Source organism: Typopeltis vanoorti, chromosome 16 (assembly GCF_054136105.1).
Source record: "Typopeltis vanoorti isolate ZY-2024b chromosome 16, IOZ_Tvanoo_1.0, whole genome shotgun sequence".
Classification (NCBI taxonomy): Eukaryota; Metazoa; Arthropoda; class Arachnida; order Uropygi; family Thelyphonidae; genus Typopeltis; species Typopeltis vanoorti.
Genome location: NC_143564.1, coordinates 43,030,825 through 43,049,150, shown reverse-complemented (window position 1 = coordinate 43,049,150; position 18,326 = coordinate 43,030,825). Strand labels below are relative to the sequence as shown.

At 37.2% G+C, this 18,326-nt stretch overlaps 1 protein-coding gene across 2 annotated transcripts in view; it reads right to left on the bottom strand.

Moving 5' to 3' along the window:
- LOC150097975 (vascular endothelial growth factor receptor 1-like) overlaps positions 1-18,326 on the bottom strand; it is a 354,137-nt gene that overhangs the window by 132,661 nt on the left and 203,150 nt on the right. For both annotated transcript variants that reach the window (XR_016549608.1, XM_090406574.1), the window contains exon 12: positions 13,002-13,132. Coding sequence is in view for 1 of the 2 variants with exons in the window: in XM_090406574.1 (XP_090262700.1) it covers positions 13,002-13,132 (131 nt within the window). In the remaining variant the exon portion in view is untranslated. The remainder of the gene's footprint in view (positions 1-13,001; positions 13,133-18,326) is intronic.

The following is an 18,326-nucleotide window of genomic DNA, read 5'->3' as shown; positions in this document are numbered from 1 at the left end:
CATTACTGGATATATGCCATGGAATCTGAAGAGACATGCTGTTGTTTTTGACATTTCCAGTTTTTTTGTTGTTTTTTTTGTAAATATATAGTACATTGTGAGTGAGCTAAGGATTTTTTCCTGTTTATTATTATATATCTATTCTATATATATAAAAAGATAAGCCAAAATTTGAAATGTTTTATGTCACGTTTTTTGTCTCTTCGTTGTTTTGAAACATCCAACAATGTGTTTGCCTTCATGAGACAAACATGTTGTTGTCTCATGTCTCGAGCCATCAGAATTGAAGGAGAACCGGCTTACAGCCTGGAACTCAGGGTTTGGGTGCTGTATGCACCAGAGCCCCCTAGTGTATGTATATATATATATATATATTTATTTATTTATATAATTTATCTTTTACATAGTCCAAAATAAGCCATTCTGACTTCATTTAACTGGGTGATGAAATTTCTCTCTCATCTAAGAACAATCAATTACCCATGCCCAAAATAGGATTCAAACCTGCAGAACAGTGGTTGGAAAGCCGAGGTTGGAGCCAGATCTGATGGAGTCTGCCATTGATGCTTGCTCAGTAAACTGCCATCCTTTAGTCCATTTCCCAACCTCTGTAACTGGGTGGTCAGCTTTCTCTCTGGCCAATCACTAAACATCATGGTGGACTGGATTCCTCTTTTCAAGCTTCTTAACTAATGCAGAATCACCTGACGGTTCTACTCTAATGCCTATCTTATTTTTCTTATAAATGACCTACTCTTATTCTATCCATAGTTCTGCTGATGATAGAAATGTTAGCATTCCTGCTTCGAAAGGATATCTTTCTTGTTGGAGGAAATGTCAACTAGACCCGCTAGGTGGTAGATGAACTTCACTGCCTGGTGAAACACCACTAACCTGCATATTGAAGGTCTGAAGTGGTGAATGCTTAGCTTCCAGAGCATGGATTACAGCTTCTGTCTTCTCCATGCAATTTGAGTGATACTCTTCAAGGCATGACAAACATACTAACAGATCCAAAAACGTCCTCTATTTCAAGGATACAGCAATAAAAATTGTGGTGTCACAGACAGCTGGCAGATAATACGTGGACTAAAACCTGTCAATACTGAGTCAAAAAGCATTAATATCAATAATCCCATTGCATATTTTGCCAAGTCATGATGGGAGGAAAAGTCCAAGTGGTGATATGTAGGAAACAACCGTCAAGCCCACAATATGGCAAGGAGACCGTATGAATGTCATGTCCAAGAGTGTTGCCTCTCACTTCATGTCTGTACTCTGTCTCAAATTGATAAGCAATAATGAAGCATAATAAACAATGAGGATGTTACTGTGATTAAAATAAAACACCCTCAAAATCCAATTTCAATAAAAGAGACAAATCAAGAAAAATATACAAAATAAGTATATTTTGTATATTTCTCAATCCTTTGATAAGATTGAGAAAGAAGAAATCTACTTACATTTTTCTTAAAGAGCTGTAGGCTGAAGTCATTGGGAAACACAATATGAAGAAGGCTGTTCCAGAAGACAGAGGCAAATGGGATAAATGAGGAAGAGGAGAGGCAGGTTCAATGTGTTTGCGGTTGTACTGAAAAGGAATGTTGGGCAGCTGCCGCTCTTGTTTTAATGCCCCAACAGAGAATATGGCAGAATGATGTTTGCCAATTCACTGTAGCAAGTAGTGAGCATGGAAGTATCTGTAGAAGAAACACAGAGCTAAAAATTGCACCTGTAAGGTGCAATATTTTAGATAGAGAGTTGAAGTGAGCTTGTGAGGGAAGGGTCATCTATGAGCTGAATTGCTCTCCTCTGGACAGCACCAAGAATTTTTAAGAAGGTTTTAAGTGCACTAACCCAAAAAAAGTAGGTGCACCTAAAAAGTAGGTAGAGTTAGTAGTCTGATGTCATGTGTTTGTGCTGGGGGAAAATGTCAGTACAAGGAGAGATAGGATAGCTCATTCTGTCTGGTGATTTGTTTATTATTGAGGAAAAGGGAAGGTGAACTAACCCATTTTGTGAGAGAAAAGACAGAACTGTGTTTTGATGGCATTGAAGGTGATCAGGTTATCTTTGCCCCAATGGAGAATAGTATGGAGATCAGCATTTAAAGCACTGGTTGTAGATAATCTTGATGTAAGGAATATCTGGGACTATATAGTCTGGTCTGTCAAAGGAACAAGATGAATGGAAAGTACTGTCATCAACAAAGCCACAAATAGGATTTGTTGTGATTGGGAGTAGTATAAGAGAAAGAGGATAGGTAATAGAATGAAGCTCTGAAGCACTCCTCCATTGTTGGTAAAGCTTGAAGAAAAAGTGCCATTCACCATGATATGTAGTGAACAACCAGAGAATCTATTCTGTTACAGAGGGTGGCAGGTAGAGTCTTACAGAGCAGGCTTTGATGCCAAACACAATCAAATGCTCTGGTAATGTTAAGGGCGAAAGCACAAGTTTCTCTGAACCTTTCCATGGCACATGTCAGTGGTAGGTGATGTAGGATAAGAGATCAGCTATGGATCTCGATTGGCAGAATCCATTGTGGTGGTCACTTATTAATTGGTGAGCTTCTAGGCAGTAAAGAAGTTGACTACTGATAACTTTCTCCATTATTTTGGAGAGGATTCAGATGATGGCAATTGATCAGTAGTTAGACAGTAGGCTTTTCTCTTCCTTTTTTGGAATGGATTGGATATATGCTTGCTTACAAGAGCTGGGATAGGTGGCAGCAGGACCATACTTAAACTTTTCCCTAGGTTGGTGAGGCCCAAGGCACTACAGTGCTCTGGGCCCTCCAGCTAGTGCCTCGCACACCTATGCATAAGTATGGACCTGGGTGGCAGCTAAATAAAGAAGATTGAAGAGATGATAGTGGACAGGTGTTAGCTCTGGAGTGCAATGCTTGAGTACAATAGGAGAGATGCCATCAGATCCAACTTTGTAACATTCAGGTTGTATAATATTCTTATGTCATTTTTGACAAAAGATCACGGAAGGCATGCAATGCTTGATTTCTAGCATGAAAGGAAAATTTGCTTTGATCATCTATGCAGGAGTTAGAGGACACGAGTGATGCCAGGAGGTTATCTTTTCTTTAGGTACTGTAACACTGGTGCTATCATTGATAATTGCTTATGGGGAGGGAGGGAGGGAGGGAGGAAGGGAGGGAGGAAGGGAGGGAGAGAGAGAGAGACAGAGGTAAGTAGAAGTTGCATCTGATGGCTTATGCAAGAGACCAGAAGATATGGCTTCCATTTGGACAAGAGGCAAGTTTTCTAGTATTGGTCTTTATGAAGTTGGATTTGGATTGCTAATCGTTGTTTTACATTTACTGCATGCTTCTGAACAGGCTGAGTATAAAGTTGGAATTTTTGATGTAAGCAACCTGCAGTAAACTGAGTTTTTCCCCTTCAACTGCTTTCATATATCTTCTGTTGAACCAGGGCTTGAAAAGTGACCTGGAATTTTGGATGGTATGAGGGATGAATGACTTCATGCCAGTGTGGATGATTTCTGTGACTCACTCAGTACAGGTGTCTGGGTTAGAACAGTGGAAGTAATAGTTATTCCATGGAAAAGAAGAATAGTAGTTTTAGAGGTCATCCCACTTGGTACCTTTATAGTACCAGAGGATACAAAGTTAAGTGTGCTTAAAGGAGGTGCATTCTGTGAAACAGGAAACTTTCACAAGATTGTAGTCTGAGTTACCAAGAGGAGAGGTAATGGGAAGGAGACTAGTTAAAAAGAGATCAAGGGTATTGAGAAAGTGGAGGGAATTATCAGGAATTCAGGTAGGTAGGTGTATGATTTGCATCAGATCATTGCTTATGGCAAAAACGTCTGCATTACATCAAGCAAGAGCCTCTGCAGCTAAGCTGGCATAGACGAAGCCCTTTGGTCAGAAAGAACTAGGTTCAATTTCCATCTATGATGTGAGGAATCTTTATCTGGTGTCTTTTGACTAAACGTGAGTAGGCCAGTCTCATACAGAGGTATAGGGTTTTTTCACCCAGAAACTAGGGTTTTTCGTCTTTCAGAACAGGCAAACCAGCCCCATGAACACACACAGATCTATAGTCATAAAATACATCAATCCCTCACTAGGAGAGCTCAACCAATCCTAAGGGATGGATGAGGAATGGGGAAACCCCATATGAATAAATAAATAAATTACATCCAGTATGATTGGTAGAGTTGAAGGAGGGGAACAAGTTGCAATCGTGGACATTAAGATCACCTAGGATGATGACTTTGCTGTTTGGATAGCTGGAGTGAAGATGGTCAAGCTTCAGGGAGGGGAAGGTGAAGAGGTCTGAGTGGTTTTCAGAATTAGGGTAGACCAGTAAATGTAGCAGATGAATGTTACTAAGTGGGGCAAGAAAATCTTCAGTCAGAGGAGGTCAAAAGCAGAGGACTTGAAATTTGGCATTCTCTGGCAGGCAATGTCAGAATGCACAAATACACAGGTGCTACCCTTGTGGCAAAATGAATCATGAAGAGTATAATAATAATTATTATTATTATTATTATGTGACATCTCCAAGGAGTCCAATGTTCAATTCATCAACTACAGTGAACCGCATCATTTACACCAACGCCATCTACTGCCCACCACCACTAGTATTTTCACAGACAATCACAAACATCCATGCCCACAGTGGGATTCGAACCCGTAGCATTTTGGCTGGAGAGTGAATACACTAACCACTTGGCCAACCAGGCCAGCAGATTGAAGTTGAACAGTAGTAGATGTAGCTGCAATATGGGATGCAAAAATGATTTTTTTTTTTTTGCAGTAGGAATCCTGGTGTGTTTGGAATATTGTATTTGGTTTGATTTTTTTTGAATGGATTTGTTGTCAAAGGAGATTTATTTTAATTGCCATGCTGCCATCATTGTTTGTCTGGTTCAATTTTGGTTTCTTGTTAGATGAAAAAAAAAATAGTTACTACATACTTGGACACATGACCTGGCAGAGTACATGGTAGCAGGATTATGCACCAGTTGACTGGGAAACCTCCTAACTTTTTACTGGATGGTTCAGGCCCATATACTATCTGGCAGCTGGCCTGTATTACCACTGTTTTAACTGATGCACCCTCAAAATGAAGGGTACATTAGTTATATTGATGCACCTTTAAGGGTATCACTCATATTACATGAAGAAGAGGGGAGGGATGGAGGCAGGAACCCCTGTTCTGGAGGCCAAACATAGCCTTTACTACTTCATGGCAACAGTGTTTCACCAAACGATGAAGTTCATCTACCACCTAGTGGTCTGGTTGGCATTTCCTCCAACTAGAAAGAATACTGTGATTGCATTCTTACTGTTCTAACCATGAGAATGACTCTACAGAAGGGTTTTTTTTTTTTCAATTTAATGTTTTTCACTACTACTCTCCAAAAACTAATTCGAGAAACTAATTTGAAAAACTAATTTCAAAAACTGAGTTTTTGAAAAATGTTAACCTTATTAAAATTAACAAAAAGATGTGAATTCTATTCACAAAGAATGAGACATCCATAATTTTCATAAAGAATTGCTAACAAGTAATGCTTTCTTTTTTTCATACAAATAAAAACATAAGATTAAGAAGAAAACAATACTCATTGAGTAGACTTTCTTGCACTGTGGTGTGAAGTTTTGCAGTTCTTCCACTAGAGATTTCTGAATGTGAGGAAACAGTACAAAACTGTGAATGAGTTGTTTATGGAGACAAATATACAGGCATCAGTAGAGTTTGATGCCAAACTGCTCATTGCGCTTCCCCTGATTCATGCTGAATGGCATTTATGAGGAAATAAATTCAGAATTCATGCCTATGATCTCTACTTAACTTGGTGTGCATTCAAAGAACAATTTCTGACACCAATAGCTTTTCCTCCATGAAAAGGCTTTACTATTAATTTGGAATGCTAATTTGAAGTAAAAATCTCACATAAATGTTACATTTGTTATGTTCATTTTTTACAGTTTATACACAGAATAAAAAAAATTCTTTAATGAGAAATATGTATTATTTATAGAAAAGATATATAAAAGTATACATGTAATATGTTTGCATTTATTGATGCAATTGTATATGCTTAGTATTACCTGAGCTGCCATGTGGTTAAGCGATAATGGCATAAAAGAAACTTAAATGTAATTAAGTAGTAATCTGGCTTACCATATGTTCTAATCTTTAGGGAATAACATAGAAATGATGTATGTATATTTTGTGTTTTTGTTTTTAGTAGTTTTCATATATCTTGCTTTTACTGTACAAAGTGTGAGAACTGTAGTAACGGGAATCATTTTGTCACCTGAGTTTCACTTTGAATCTCGGTAATGGAAGTAATTGTTAGTTGTTGTTTTTGGAAGAGCTGTCACTGGGTAACAAGAATGCTAGCCAAGAAAGAATAGTCAAGCAGGGAAGGAGAGCTGAAAAGGTCTAATAAACTATTGAATTAAGTTCTCTGAACTTGAAAAAAATTTTATATGCATTTTTAATTAATCTCCAAGGATATGGAACTGAGAAGTTAATAACTGAAGGATTGTATGATTATATGAGAATATTTTGTGCTTAATGAAAGGCAAGTGATATACGTTCCAAGGTGAAATACAGAATCTGGTAAAACGTCCTTGTATTGGAAATGCATTTGATGCATTGGAAATTAAATTAACATATTCCTATTGTTTGAGTGATTATTCTTCATGCCTATTTCAAAAAAATTGAAAGTAAAATGCATTAAGGATATTGTACACATGAGATCTTTAGTACAGGGTGATTATAATTAAAGTTAACATTTTGAAAGGCTGTAACTGGGTAACTACCCAGCAAAATGATTTAATATTTAAATTAAGTTTAAATGTAAGTTGGCTATGTGTTCACGGTAGACTACGTCTTTGAGATGTTCTCACAGCCAAGTCACAAGGGTTCAGATCTGGCAAGCATGCTACCATCATGTACAAAAATAGCGGCCGGCAATTCTGTCCTTGGTAAAATGTGTCTGAAGCAACCGTTTGAGAGGGGTGATGTGAGGAGGGGCACCATCCTGCATAAAAATTGTTGAATCCAGGCACTTACACTACTGAAGCGTTGGAATCACTTGATTAGCTAAGAGAGATGCATATCACTGGCCATTAACAGTGCAGGTAACAAGACCATTAGGACCAAGCTCCTCTAAAAGAAAGATCCAATAATGAATTCTGCTGTAAAACCACACGAAATGGTGACCTTGAGGGAATGAAGTGGTATTTCTCACACTGAGTTTGCGGTTGCCCAAATTCATATTTACAGCACCATCCAGATGAAAGTGAGCTTCGTCAGGGCAGAAAATATTCCATGGCCAGTTGTTACCCAGTTCAACTGGAGCAAGAAACTGAAGGACAGATGGTTCTCCTGCACTCCAGTCATGATTAAACAACTGCAGAACATGGGAAATCTCATAAGGATAACAGTGCAGAATTTGCCTTACGACTTTGTGAACCATGCTTACGGGTTTGTCTAGACTGTGCAATATACTGTGAACTGTTGCTTCCTATGACATTTGCCATTATTTCTTCTTCTAACACTGTGACTACTTCCTCCACTGTCTGCCATTTGATGGCCTTCCATCCTGTACCAGTTTGGCATCTAAACAACTTGTCTCTTCAAATTTCTGGATCATATTGCATAAACTGTTTGCAGTCAGAGGGCCTGTGTATAATCCATTTAATGTTCTGAATTTTTTAATTGTTGTCAAGGCACAGCTGTAATTTACTTATTTAGTAAATATATTTATTTTAGTAAAATAACTTCATGAGAAGTGAGCAATCCTTCAGTAACAGTGACATTGTGCTTTAACACAATGTCTGTTCACAGGCAATGAACTGACACTTTCTCAAAGGTACCTGCTTTTATAGAAGCTTCTTTCAAAGCATACATCATTGCAGAGGACATTTGTTATTTGCATAAATGGTAGAGTTGCAGCATTTCACTGCTTACTTCATGTATTGTAAATTATTCTCGCATTCAGTTTTATTTCTCTTTTTATATATGGATACTATTAGAGGTCTGCTCCAATCATCGGGAATTCGTCCCTCTGTCCAGGCATTCTGAACTATACAGTGCAGCCACTGTAAGACTTTTATGCCACCATACTTCAGCATTTCTGGTCGAATATCATCTACTCCTGCTGCCTTTCCACATTTCAAGCCTTTGATGGCTTTTTCTACTTCAAGTATGGATATGTATTCCTGACTGCATGCCTGGTCGGTGTATTTTACCACTGTGCTGTCATCACTGCTTGTTTCATTTAGCAGTTTTTCAAAGTAATTACTCCATACTTCTAGGATATCTTTTTCTCCCATTTTCATGTCACCTTTATCATCTCTAACTCCTTTTACAGCACACTCTTTCCTCCATTCCTAAGCTTCTTCAACAACCTCCAGAATATTTTGCCACCTTCTTGATATTTATTTTCTATGTTCTTGCCAAAGTCCTCCGATGACTTTTGTTTAGCTAGTTTTATAGAGTGTTTCGCTTTCTTACATTTGTCTCTGTATTCTCTAAGAGCAAAAGCTGACTTATTTGCCAGGAACTTTTGATATGATTTCTTCTTTTCCTTCACTGCCTCTTTAACTTCCCGTATCCACCATAGAGTCCTGATTTTTCTATCCTTGCACACAACCTCACCACATGCCTCTGTTGCTTAATCAATCAGGGTTTTCTTCAAGGCTTGCCACCGAAACTCCAAGGTTTGGTTCCTGTTCTCAAACTCTTTCATTTTTTCTTCAATAATCATTGTGTATTTTAATCTACAGTTCACATCTGAGAGCTGCTCAACTTTTATTCACTTTAAAACTTTCTTACATGCTATTCTTTTCAAAATGAAATTCAATTTTATCCTGCTCAAGACTAAATAGTGATCACTTCCAATTTCAAATCCTCGGTACACTCTGGTGTCCTGCACCAGGGAGAAAACATCACTATCAACAATAACATAGTCAATGAGACTTTTCTTATTCCTTGTCTCTTCTCTCCATGTGAATTTGTGCACATTTTTATGTTGGAACATGGTATTAGTAATAACCAGTCCATGTCCTGAGCAGAAATCCAACAGATATTTGCCATTATTATTAGCTTTGCTCTTTTCTCCAAATTTTCCCAAAATATTTTTGTATGTTTGACAATCACTTCCTACTCTGCTATTTATATCCCCAACAAGGACCAACTTTTCCTTTTTCATTGTGTCAGTTGCTTTTTCTAAAGCATCAAAAAATTAATTCACTTCTACTTTAGTAGAACCTTCTGTGGGACCATAGGCACAAATAAGTCTCATTGTCCAATTCCCAATTCTGATATTTGCCCACATCACTCTACTTGAGACTGCCTGCCATTCAAGAAGATTAGCCTTATATTTTGTGTTGAATACTATGGCTACTCCTTCTTTTCCTTGATTGTCATTGCTTGAATATAATATTTCGTATTTATTGCTCAGAAATATCACACCAGTTTTTTATCTTTTTTGTTTCAGTCACCACTATTATGTCAATCTGGTACTTATCTAATTCTTCAGTAGCTCCATTTCTTTGCCATTCAGGCTTCTTATGTTGATAGTGCTGATCTTTAACTCTGGTGATGTTGAGTTCGGGTGTGCTTTCAGATTTGTTCCAGTAGCTGACTTTTCGCTGTTTGCCCTGGTTCCCTGTCAAAAACAACGGAGTCCTTGTTTAACCGGGTGACGCCCCAGCCGTCATGAAATTTTGTCATGTTGTACCATCATTTTCTATATTGGTTTAAGCTAATAAGAATACAATTTGGTCGGCTAAATCCCAAAATGCCAGCCCATCCTCGTTCATTTAGTATCCAGGTAGATGCCCAACAGGGTGCACCACGAGAAGGTGAATATTGGACATTAGGTCAGAAGCCCTGGTTAGTTTTCCACATTCCTTTAAAGGCTATGTGGAGGTCTCCTGACAGTTATACAGCTTTGAATCTTAAGCACCCCTTAAAAATATCATTAAAACTAATTTTGATGGTTACATAAGATAAGAATCTCCCAAACTTTTGGGGGAGAGAGAGACAATCGTTCCGATTCAAATTTGGCTGATGTAAAAGGGCTTCGCAACTTTCTTTGAAAAGGCATTCATATTTAAACTTGCTTCTATGGAGAAGATGAGCTTCATCCCACTAGATACTGTGTTTAGTGCAATACTATGTTGTGCTAGACCAGACTTTTGAGGTTTCGTGTATTTGATATAATACTGATGTTCATTAATTCTTTTTTCAACAGAATGGCCTGTTTTCCCAAAGTATGTTAGATTACATTAATAAGATATCTGGTAAACACCAGCTGATGATAGAGATGACAGTTTGTGTTTTGTAGATGGCAACAGATGAGAAATTTTGTTGATAGGAAAATGTGTGGGAATGAGATACTTCTTCAAAATTCTACCGATTGGTTCAGAAATGCCAGAAATATAAGGGATTGGAACCCTGTTGAAGAATCCTGGGGTGTTAGAACATAGGAGTCAATTATCTGCTGGATTTGATTAGGGTTGTATACTGATGATGTACTGTAATATTCAGTACGAAAGATCTGCACTTACATTTCATTAAAGTTAATTACTGTGGTTATCATGTAATTTATCATTTAATGGTTTCTGTGAAAAACAAAATTCCATTGCTGCACCTATTATCATGTTAAATATTAAATCATTCCGCTAAGTAGTTACCCAGTTACAGCCTTTTGAAATGTGAACTTTAATTATATTCACCCTGTATTTAAGGAATTTTAAGATAAAATAAATACTGCAAGGGAAATTTCCATATGGCCAAGTGAAACTACAGAACCTGCAGCTGACTGCTGTGGTCAAATCTGTTTCATCAAATATTTGATGTTATATCTTAGAATTCTATTTAATTGAGAGTCAGAGAGTCACAGATATATATTTTCTTCAGTTCATAATTGTGCAATTATTAGAATGACCATTTAATTATCTTTGCATGCATTAGAAGTTAGAAATTAATTTACTACTTTTAATTCTATACAGAATATGAAATTAATCTGTTTGGACAGAGAGAGAAATAGAGAGAGAGAGAGAGAGAATTACTTAGTATTGAGAATTGTATCTATCTTTATCTATTTATGTTTACAGTAAATATTTTAATTTTTTCTATACTAGAGCTTCATTCTTTCAATATACACAACAGCATTAGATGAGGTAAAGGCATATACTGCCATTTTTCCTAGACTCAGCAAAGGCATTTGACAGGGTGCCACATGATAAGCTGATATTCAAGTTCCAGCACATGGGTCTGGATGTCAGATTGGCCAACTGGATTCAGGATTGGCTGTCCGATAGGTATCAGAGAGTTGTGTATGGTGAAGCAATATCAAAGAGGCAGAAGGTTACAAGTGGGGTTCCACAGGGCTCAGTACTGGGACCTATATTGTTTAACCCTTATATCAATGACATTGTGCATGGATTGCTGGGGGATATTCAGTTGTTTGCTGATGATGCAAAGCTGGGAAGGAGTATTAGTAATAGTGCAGATGTAGTAGCCCTGCAAGAGGATTTGAATTAGCTAGATAGATGGGTAAATGAATAGGGTTTCGGTTTAATCCAGCAAAATGTAAGGTCTTGAGATTTGGGACACATCGATGGGATGCTGCATACTCTATGGGAGGAGTTAAACTGGAGGAAGTAGGTGAGACAAGAGATCTGGGGTTGATGATTGATAGAAACCTGAAATTTAGGGGGACATATTGCAAAGGTAGTGAAGGTAACACAGAGGATTGCTGTAATAACAAGAAAGACACTGACCTGCAGAGATAAAAGGGTTATCATTCCTTTGTATAAGACTCTGATCAGACCACACTTAGACTATTGTTCTCAGATTTGTCCCCAGGATTTGAAGTGGATAAATTAACTGTGGAATGGGTACAAAGGTGGATAACAAAGATGGTGTTAGGACTGTACAATGTTAGTTATGAGGATAGGCAGGGAGTGTGGACTGCAGAGTTTGGTGGATAGAAGAAGGAGAGGTGATATGATTTAGACTTTTAAACTGTTGAGAGGTGGTTACACAGTTGACACTGGGGAGTTCTTTCACTTGGTTGAACAGCGGGAAGGAGTCATGACAAGGGGGCCATCCCTGGAAGTTATGAAAGGAAACTGTGAGAAAGAGGGTGAGAAGTGGTTTCTTTGCATGGAGGGTGTTTGAACCATGGAATGCATTGCCTGATAAAGTGGTGAGAGTGAGAATGGTCAATGCGTTTAAGGAGTGGTATGATAGACTTTTTGTTTCCTAGGAGGGACCTTCCTCTATGAGACTTGATAGACTCGTGTTTCTTAGAAAGGACCTCCCACGATGCATCTTTTGACTCCATGGAGGCCTGAATAATGTTGATCCTTGAAGTCAATGCACCATCACAGATATGAATCTGAAAAATTCTAACCAACTAAAATAAAATTATAATAGTATTATCTTACTCCACAACTAATTTTAATATATTGGTTGGATATAAGTGGGGAATAACATAATTAGAGCAATCAAACGTCCTTCGAAATGTAACAGAAGCACTGCAAAAACTGAAGGTGTACATTCAAAAACAATTTCCTCCACCAATAAAATGTATGGTCTAACATAGAACACGAATGATAGAGAATCAGTGTTGTAGTTTTGCATTTGGACAACCCACCGTATTATCTAAAAGTTAACTTTGATGATAAAGTCAAGATTTTGATGAAGATGTTCTATTATCAAGCTACTCAGCTCTATTGAAATGGATATGTGAAACTGATTGTACACTTGAAAACATATATCCTACAGAAGTAAATCATGATGAAAATAATTGTATAAAATTACACAATAAATTTCAAGAAATATTTGTTGCAATATTCAATGAAATATTCCATTTTGTTGAAGAAAAAAAATAGGAGGCATGTCATCAATTTCTATCTTTATAAATAAATGATTTATAAAACATTAGTAATTTAACAATCTATTATTATAACATAAACTCACTTTGTCATTATAAATTTTTTTCCCAAGGACCACAGAGATTATAATAAGGACTACTCCAACAAGTACAAGAATGATGATAATAACATGTATTTGAGGTAATTTTGCAGCAGTCTGGGCAGCCTGGGCACTTGCTAGCGGAATAAGCAAACATTCAGTGAATAAATTGTAACATATGTTATATTATAAATACTTAAACATTGTTTAAATACACTGCACTCTCAAAAGTAAAAAATCTGAAAGTGTGCCTAGAACAGAAAATATATCAGTATAACCTAGGATTAGTAAACAGTACATAAGTGAGGAATTTTCAGATTATTATTATTATTAAACAAGACCTCATGGAGTCAAAGACTCATCTAGGAGGTCCTTTTATCTCACACACATCTCATCATACCGGGTCTTAAACACATTCAAACTCCTTGCAGACACCACACTCTCAGGCAAGGCATTCCAATCATTCACAACTCTGCACGAAAAAAACCTGCCTCTCACTCCCCTACTCACACCCTCTTTATACAGTTTCCAGGGATGACCTCTGGTTCTCCCCTGATCTCCCACTATTCGCTGCAGAACTTCTCCACCATTGATCCTATAGCAACCCCTTACCAACTTGTAGGTCTCTATCATATCTCCCCTCTTCCTTCTCTCCACTAGTCTCTGCAAATTACATCTTTTCAATCTTTCCTCATACTCGACATTCCAGAGGTCAGAAACTACCTTAGTCAGTCGCCTTTGGACCCTTTCCAACATCTCTTCATCCTTCTGAAAACCAGGTGACCAAATCTGGGCACAATAGTCCATGTGTGGCCTAATCAAAGCCTTATACAATGGAACAAGAATCTCCCTACTTCTACACGTCAGTGTCCTCCTCATCATTCCCAGAAGTCTTTGTGTTGTCTTCACAATTTTGGCGATGTGACCCCTAAATTTTAGATCCTTATCCACTATCACCCCCAGATCTCTTATTTTCTCTACTTCCAACAATATATTCTCACCAAGCATAAATTCTGCATCCCATCTTTGTTTTCCAAATTTTAAAACCTTACATTTTGCAACATTGAACTCACATCCCCATTTGCTTGCCCAATCACTCAATTTATTCAAGTCTTCTTGCAAGGCCACAACATCTTCACTACTCTTTATGGTTCGTCCCAACTTTGCATCATCTGCAAACAACTGAATATCTCCATCCAAATCTTCACCTATATCATTAATATACAAGTTAAACTGTAATGGCCCTAAAACAGATCCCTGAGGCACTCCACTGGTGACTTTCCTTTTCCTGGATATCGCACACCCCCATACACAACTTGTTCATACCTATCAGATAGCCAGTCTCCAATCCAATGCACTAATCTAATATCCAACCCCATCTGCTCTAGTTTGACTGTCAACTTATCATGAGGTACTCTATCTTTTGCGAAATCCAAGTATATTACTGTGTATCCTTCTCCTCTGTCCAAGGAAGCAGTCACTTTATTGTAACAAGTAAGTAGATTACTAAAACACGACCTCCCTTTAGCAAATCCATGCTGTCTATCAAAGATTATACCATTGTTGTCAACCCAACTCTGGATCCTAGTTCTCACAAGCTTCTCCAACAACTTAACCACAACACCTGACACAGAGATAGGCCTATAGTTTGATGCTTGAGTTTGATCACCTCCTTTATGAAGTGGCACAATCTTGCCTTCCTTCCACTCTTTATGAACTTGACCAAGTGCAAGACTCGTATTAAAAAAATATGTCAAGGCAGGTGTCAACTCTCTGGCACATTCCTTCAGAATACGCGGTGATGTATTATCAAGCCCCACAGCCTTATTTATATTTAGTTTACTCAACTCCCCAAACACCTCTTGCTCACTGACAGTCAGTCTCTCCTCCCCATCATCAACTGCTCTCAATCTCTCCATGAAGTCACATTCACAAGATTGAAAGATCTTTATGAACTGCTCATTAAGTATCTCCACCACACATTCTGCAACAGCTGTCTTTATACCATTTCCTCCAATCAATGTCATCCTTCCATAATCATTCTTTCTTTTGCTGGCTACATATCGAAAAAACTCCCTAGGATTCTTTTTAGCTTCATTAGCTAACTGCTGTTCATACCTCTCTTTAGCTACTCTCACCAACCAAGTCACTCTCCTTGCCTGGTCTTTGTAGAACTCATGAAATTGGTTACTTCCACTTCTCTTATGCTGCCTCCACAATGCCCTTTTTCTCTGTATTGCATGCTTAATCTCTTTATTCATCCATCTCACACCTAACTTATTTAACCTTCTCACCCGTGGTATACATTTAGACATTGCATCCACTAAATATTTTTTGAAAATCCCCCAAGCTGCATTGATCTCTTTTCCAGCTAACTCCTCATTCCATGCTACACCTGCAAGCTGTCTCCTGAGCTCTTCATAATCACCCCCCTTGTAGTTCCACATATACCCTTTTTTCACAGGGGTCCTTGCACTGCTGGCAACCACCCAAGTAATCACCTCATGGTCACTTTCACCAATTGGTGGATGATTTGATACCTCATTGATAATTACATCCTCCGATGAGATGACCAAATTCAAGACCCTCAATCCTCTTGTGAAAGCCACTGACTTAAATGTTGAATCCAAAGCATTAGTACTGGCACTGTTGATAGAAAGCCTGCAACTGAGTCTGTTTAGCAAAATGTACAGATATCAGTTACAAATTGCAAAATAATTTGTATTCTCTGTTAAATGATTCATTTGTAAAATCTTTATAGCACGGGTCTTCTAAATCACATGTAATAGTAACCATTTTTAAAACTCCCAAGGGTGGTGCATAGCCTGGCACTGATAATGGAACAATGGAAGAAAATATGGAACCACGAAAATCCTTTCCTTCATGCTTACATGGTGATCAGAATACATCTTCAAAAATTATGGAAACAACTACCATGTTAGAGTAAAACTTCAGTTTAATACAGGCAACATGAGTGCATATAATGTACTATTGAAATTGAAAATCAGAACTCACTTCCTTTCCTGGATATACTGGTCATATGTCTTCCCTCAGGCAGTCTTTCCTTCACTGTTTACAGCAAGCCTACACATACTGGCCAATATATACATATCACTCTAACTCATATCACCACCCTTCACAAAAACTTTCATTAACAAAAACAAAGCTATAACAATTTGCTCTAATGAACAAGCTCTTAAACAAAAATTACAAACTATCAGCAATACATTTATAAATAACAGCTACAGCAAAAATACTATTAATAAAGTTCTTCATAAAACTTCATCAAAAAATATAGATTACACTAAAACCATAGCTATCCCATACATTAAAGGGTTATCAAAAAAAATTAATAGAATTCTACATTGTTATAAACTTAATGCCACTCTAAATCACCTATAAAACTAAAAAACCTTCAACTCCTCTAAGGATACTCTCCCCCTATTGGCTCACCCTGGAGTTTATTGTATCTGTTGCACCTGTAACCTACTTTATATTGGGGAAACTGGATATACAATCTCCACCCGTAAAAAAAAGAACAAAAACTGCACATTAAATTTAATAATTTTGGTGAAGCTGGCCTCTCAGATCATGCTCTTAGCACCCTACACCAAATTGATTGGAAAAGTACTTGTTCTTTACATTATACAAAACCCTGGTATGAATGGAAATTTAAAGAAGCCTGTGAAATTTTGATTAACTGACCTAATCTTAATAATAATGGCAGCAAAAAAATCCTAAGAATTTGGATGGCACACATTCAACCCACTTAGTTCAAGTTTTCCAACAAACCCCGACTTTAGGACTCTAAAGTCAGGGTTTGTTGGAAAGCAACTTTTCAACTTTTATTGGCCGCCATCCATACTGGTTTCTTTTAATTTATATGTATACTTATATGAGTAATTTGTATGTGTGTGTGTGTGTGAACATGTTGCTCTCTAGCTTAATTTAATTTAATTTTGTAACCTAATAGATAATAGATAATAATAATAATAGGACTCTAGCTTTGATGTAGAAAGTTTTTTCTTTTTTTTCACCAGAGGTCAGGCCAGTAGTTAATGGTTGATCAAATCAATGTAACTTCAGCATGCCAATGTAGATTGTAGGTACATTTGTTTCTTTGTATATATGCGCATACTCCAGATGATGACTTAATGTGAAGGTCGAAACGTCGAGTGATTATTTTAGTTTATATTAAACTGAAGTTTTACTCTAACACGGTAGTTGTTTCCATAATTTTTGAAGATGTATGGAGCCATGGGATTATGGATGCCTCAAGAGTATTCACAGCAAGACTTCTAAACAAAACAAGTTCATCAGACAAATTCTCTAATGATCACATTCAGATTTGATCATTATGTGTATATGATCAAATATACACATTGATCAGATTTGATCAATGTGTATATGTCTTGTTCTAACAACAAAGTCTAGCATTTGTCTGTCATAATATGAAGCTGCTTTGTAGTTAAACAGAGGAGTCACCAGGCAAGTGATCATTTACCAGGCATTTTTGTAGAATTCTATTCTACAGTCAGTTCTCAAAGAGTAAACTCCTATGGACAAAAGTAATAGTATGTTATATTGGATATTTGCTGCTATGGAGTTTTGGATAGCTATACTTGGTAGTGTGTTATAGTAAGATTAGAGCATTTCTTTTAATGATCTCCACACTCTCATACTGGGAAATGAAATTCATCTCCCATCTTAAGATAACCACAAACATTTATAGTCCTAGTGGGATTTGACTTGCATCCAATTGGTTGCAGGGCAAGTAAGTTAACAACTCAGCCAACAAAAATGGCCAAAGAATAATGAAATTAATAATGAAAAATACTATGAAATTGATTCTTCATATAAAAGCAGGATAATTTTGTGAAGTGATTACATGGTTGTGGCTAGCCATATGAATACTTCTGTGAGGAAAGGATATATGTGGAACTACAAGGCTGGTGATTATGAAGCTTAGGAGACAGCTTGAAGCTATAGCATTGAATGGGGGAGTTAAGCAGAAAGAAAATAAAAATTGTTTGAGAATTGACAAAAAAAAAAGTAAATAACAGCATGAATGTGTGAATATATTCTGAAAGAGAAAAGGTTGAATAAGGTACATGTAAAATGAATGAACGAGGAGAGTAACCATGAAATCTGGAAGAAGAAGAAGGCACTCTGAAAATAGCACAAGATGAATAATGGTAATAATCAGTTGCATAATGAGTATACAAAGCAAGCCAAATGAGTCAGTCTTCTGGATGACTCAGTTGGTAAGGATAACAAAAATGCAGAACAAGCAGAAATTAGCAAATCAAGGATCAAGAAAAATCAAGAAAA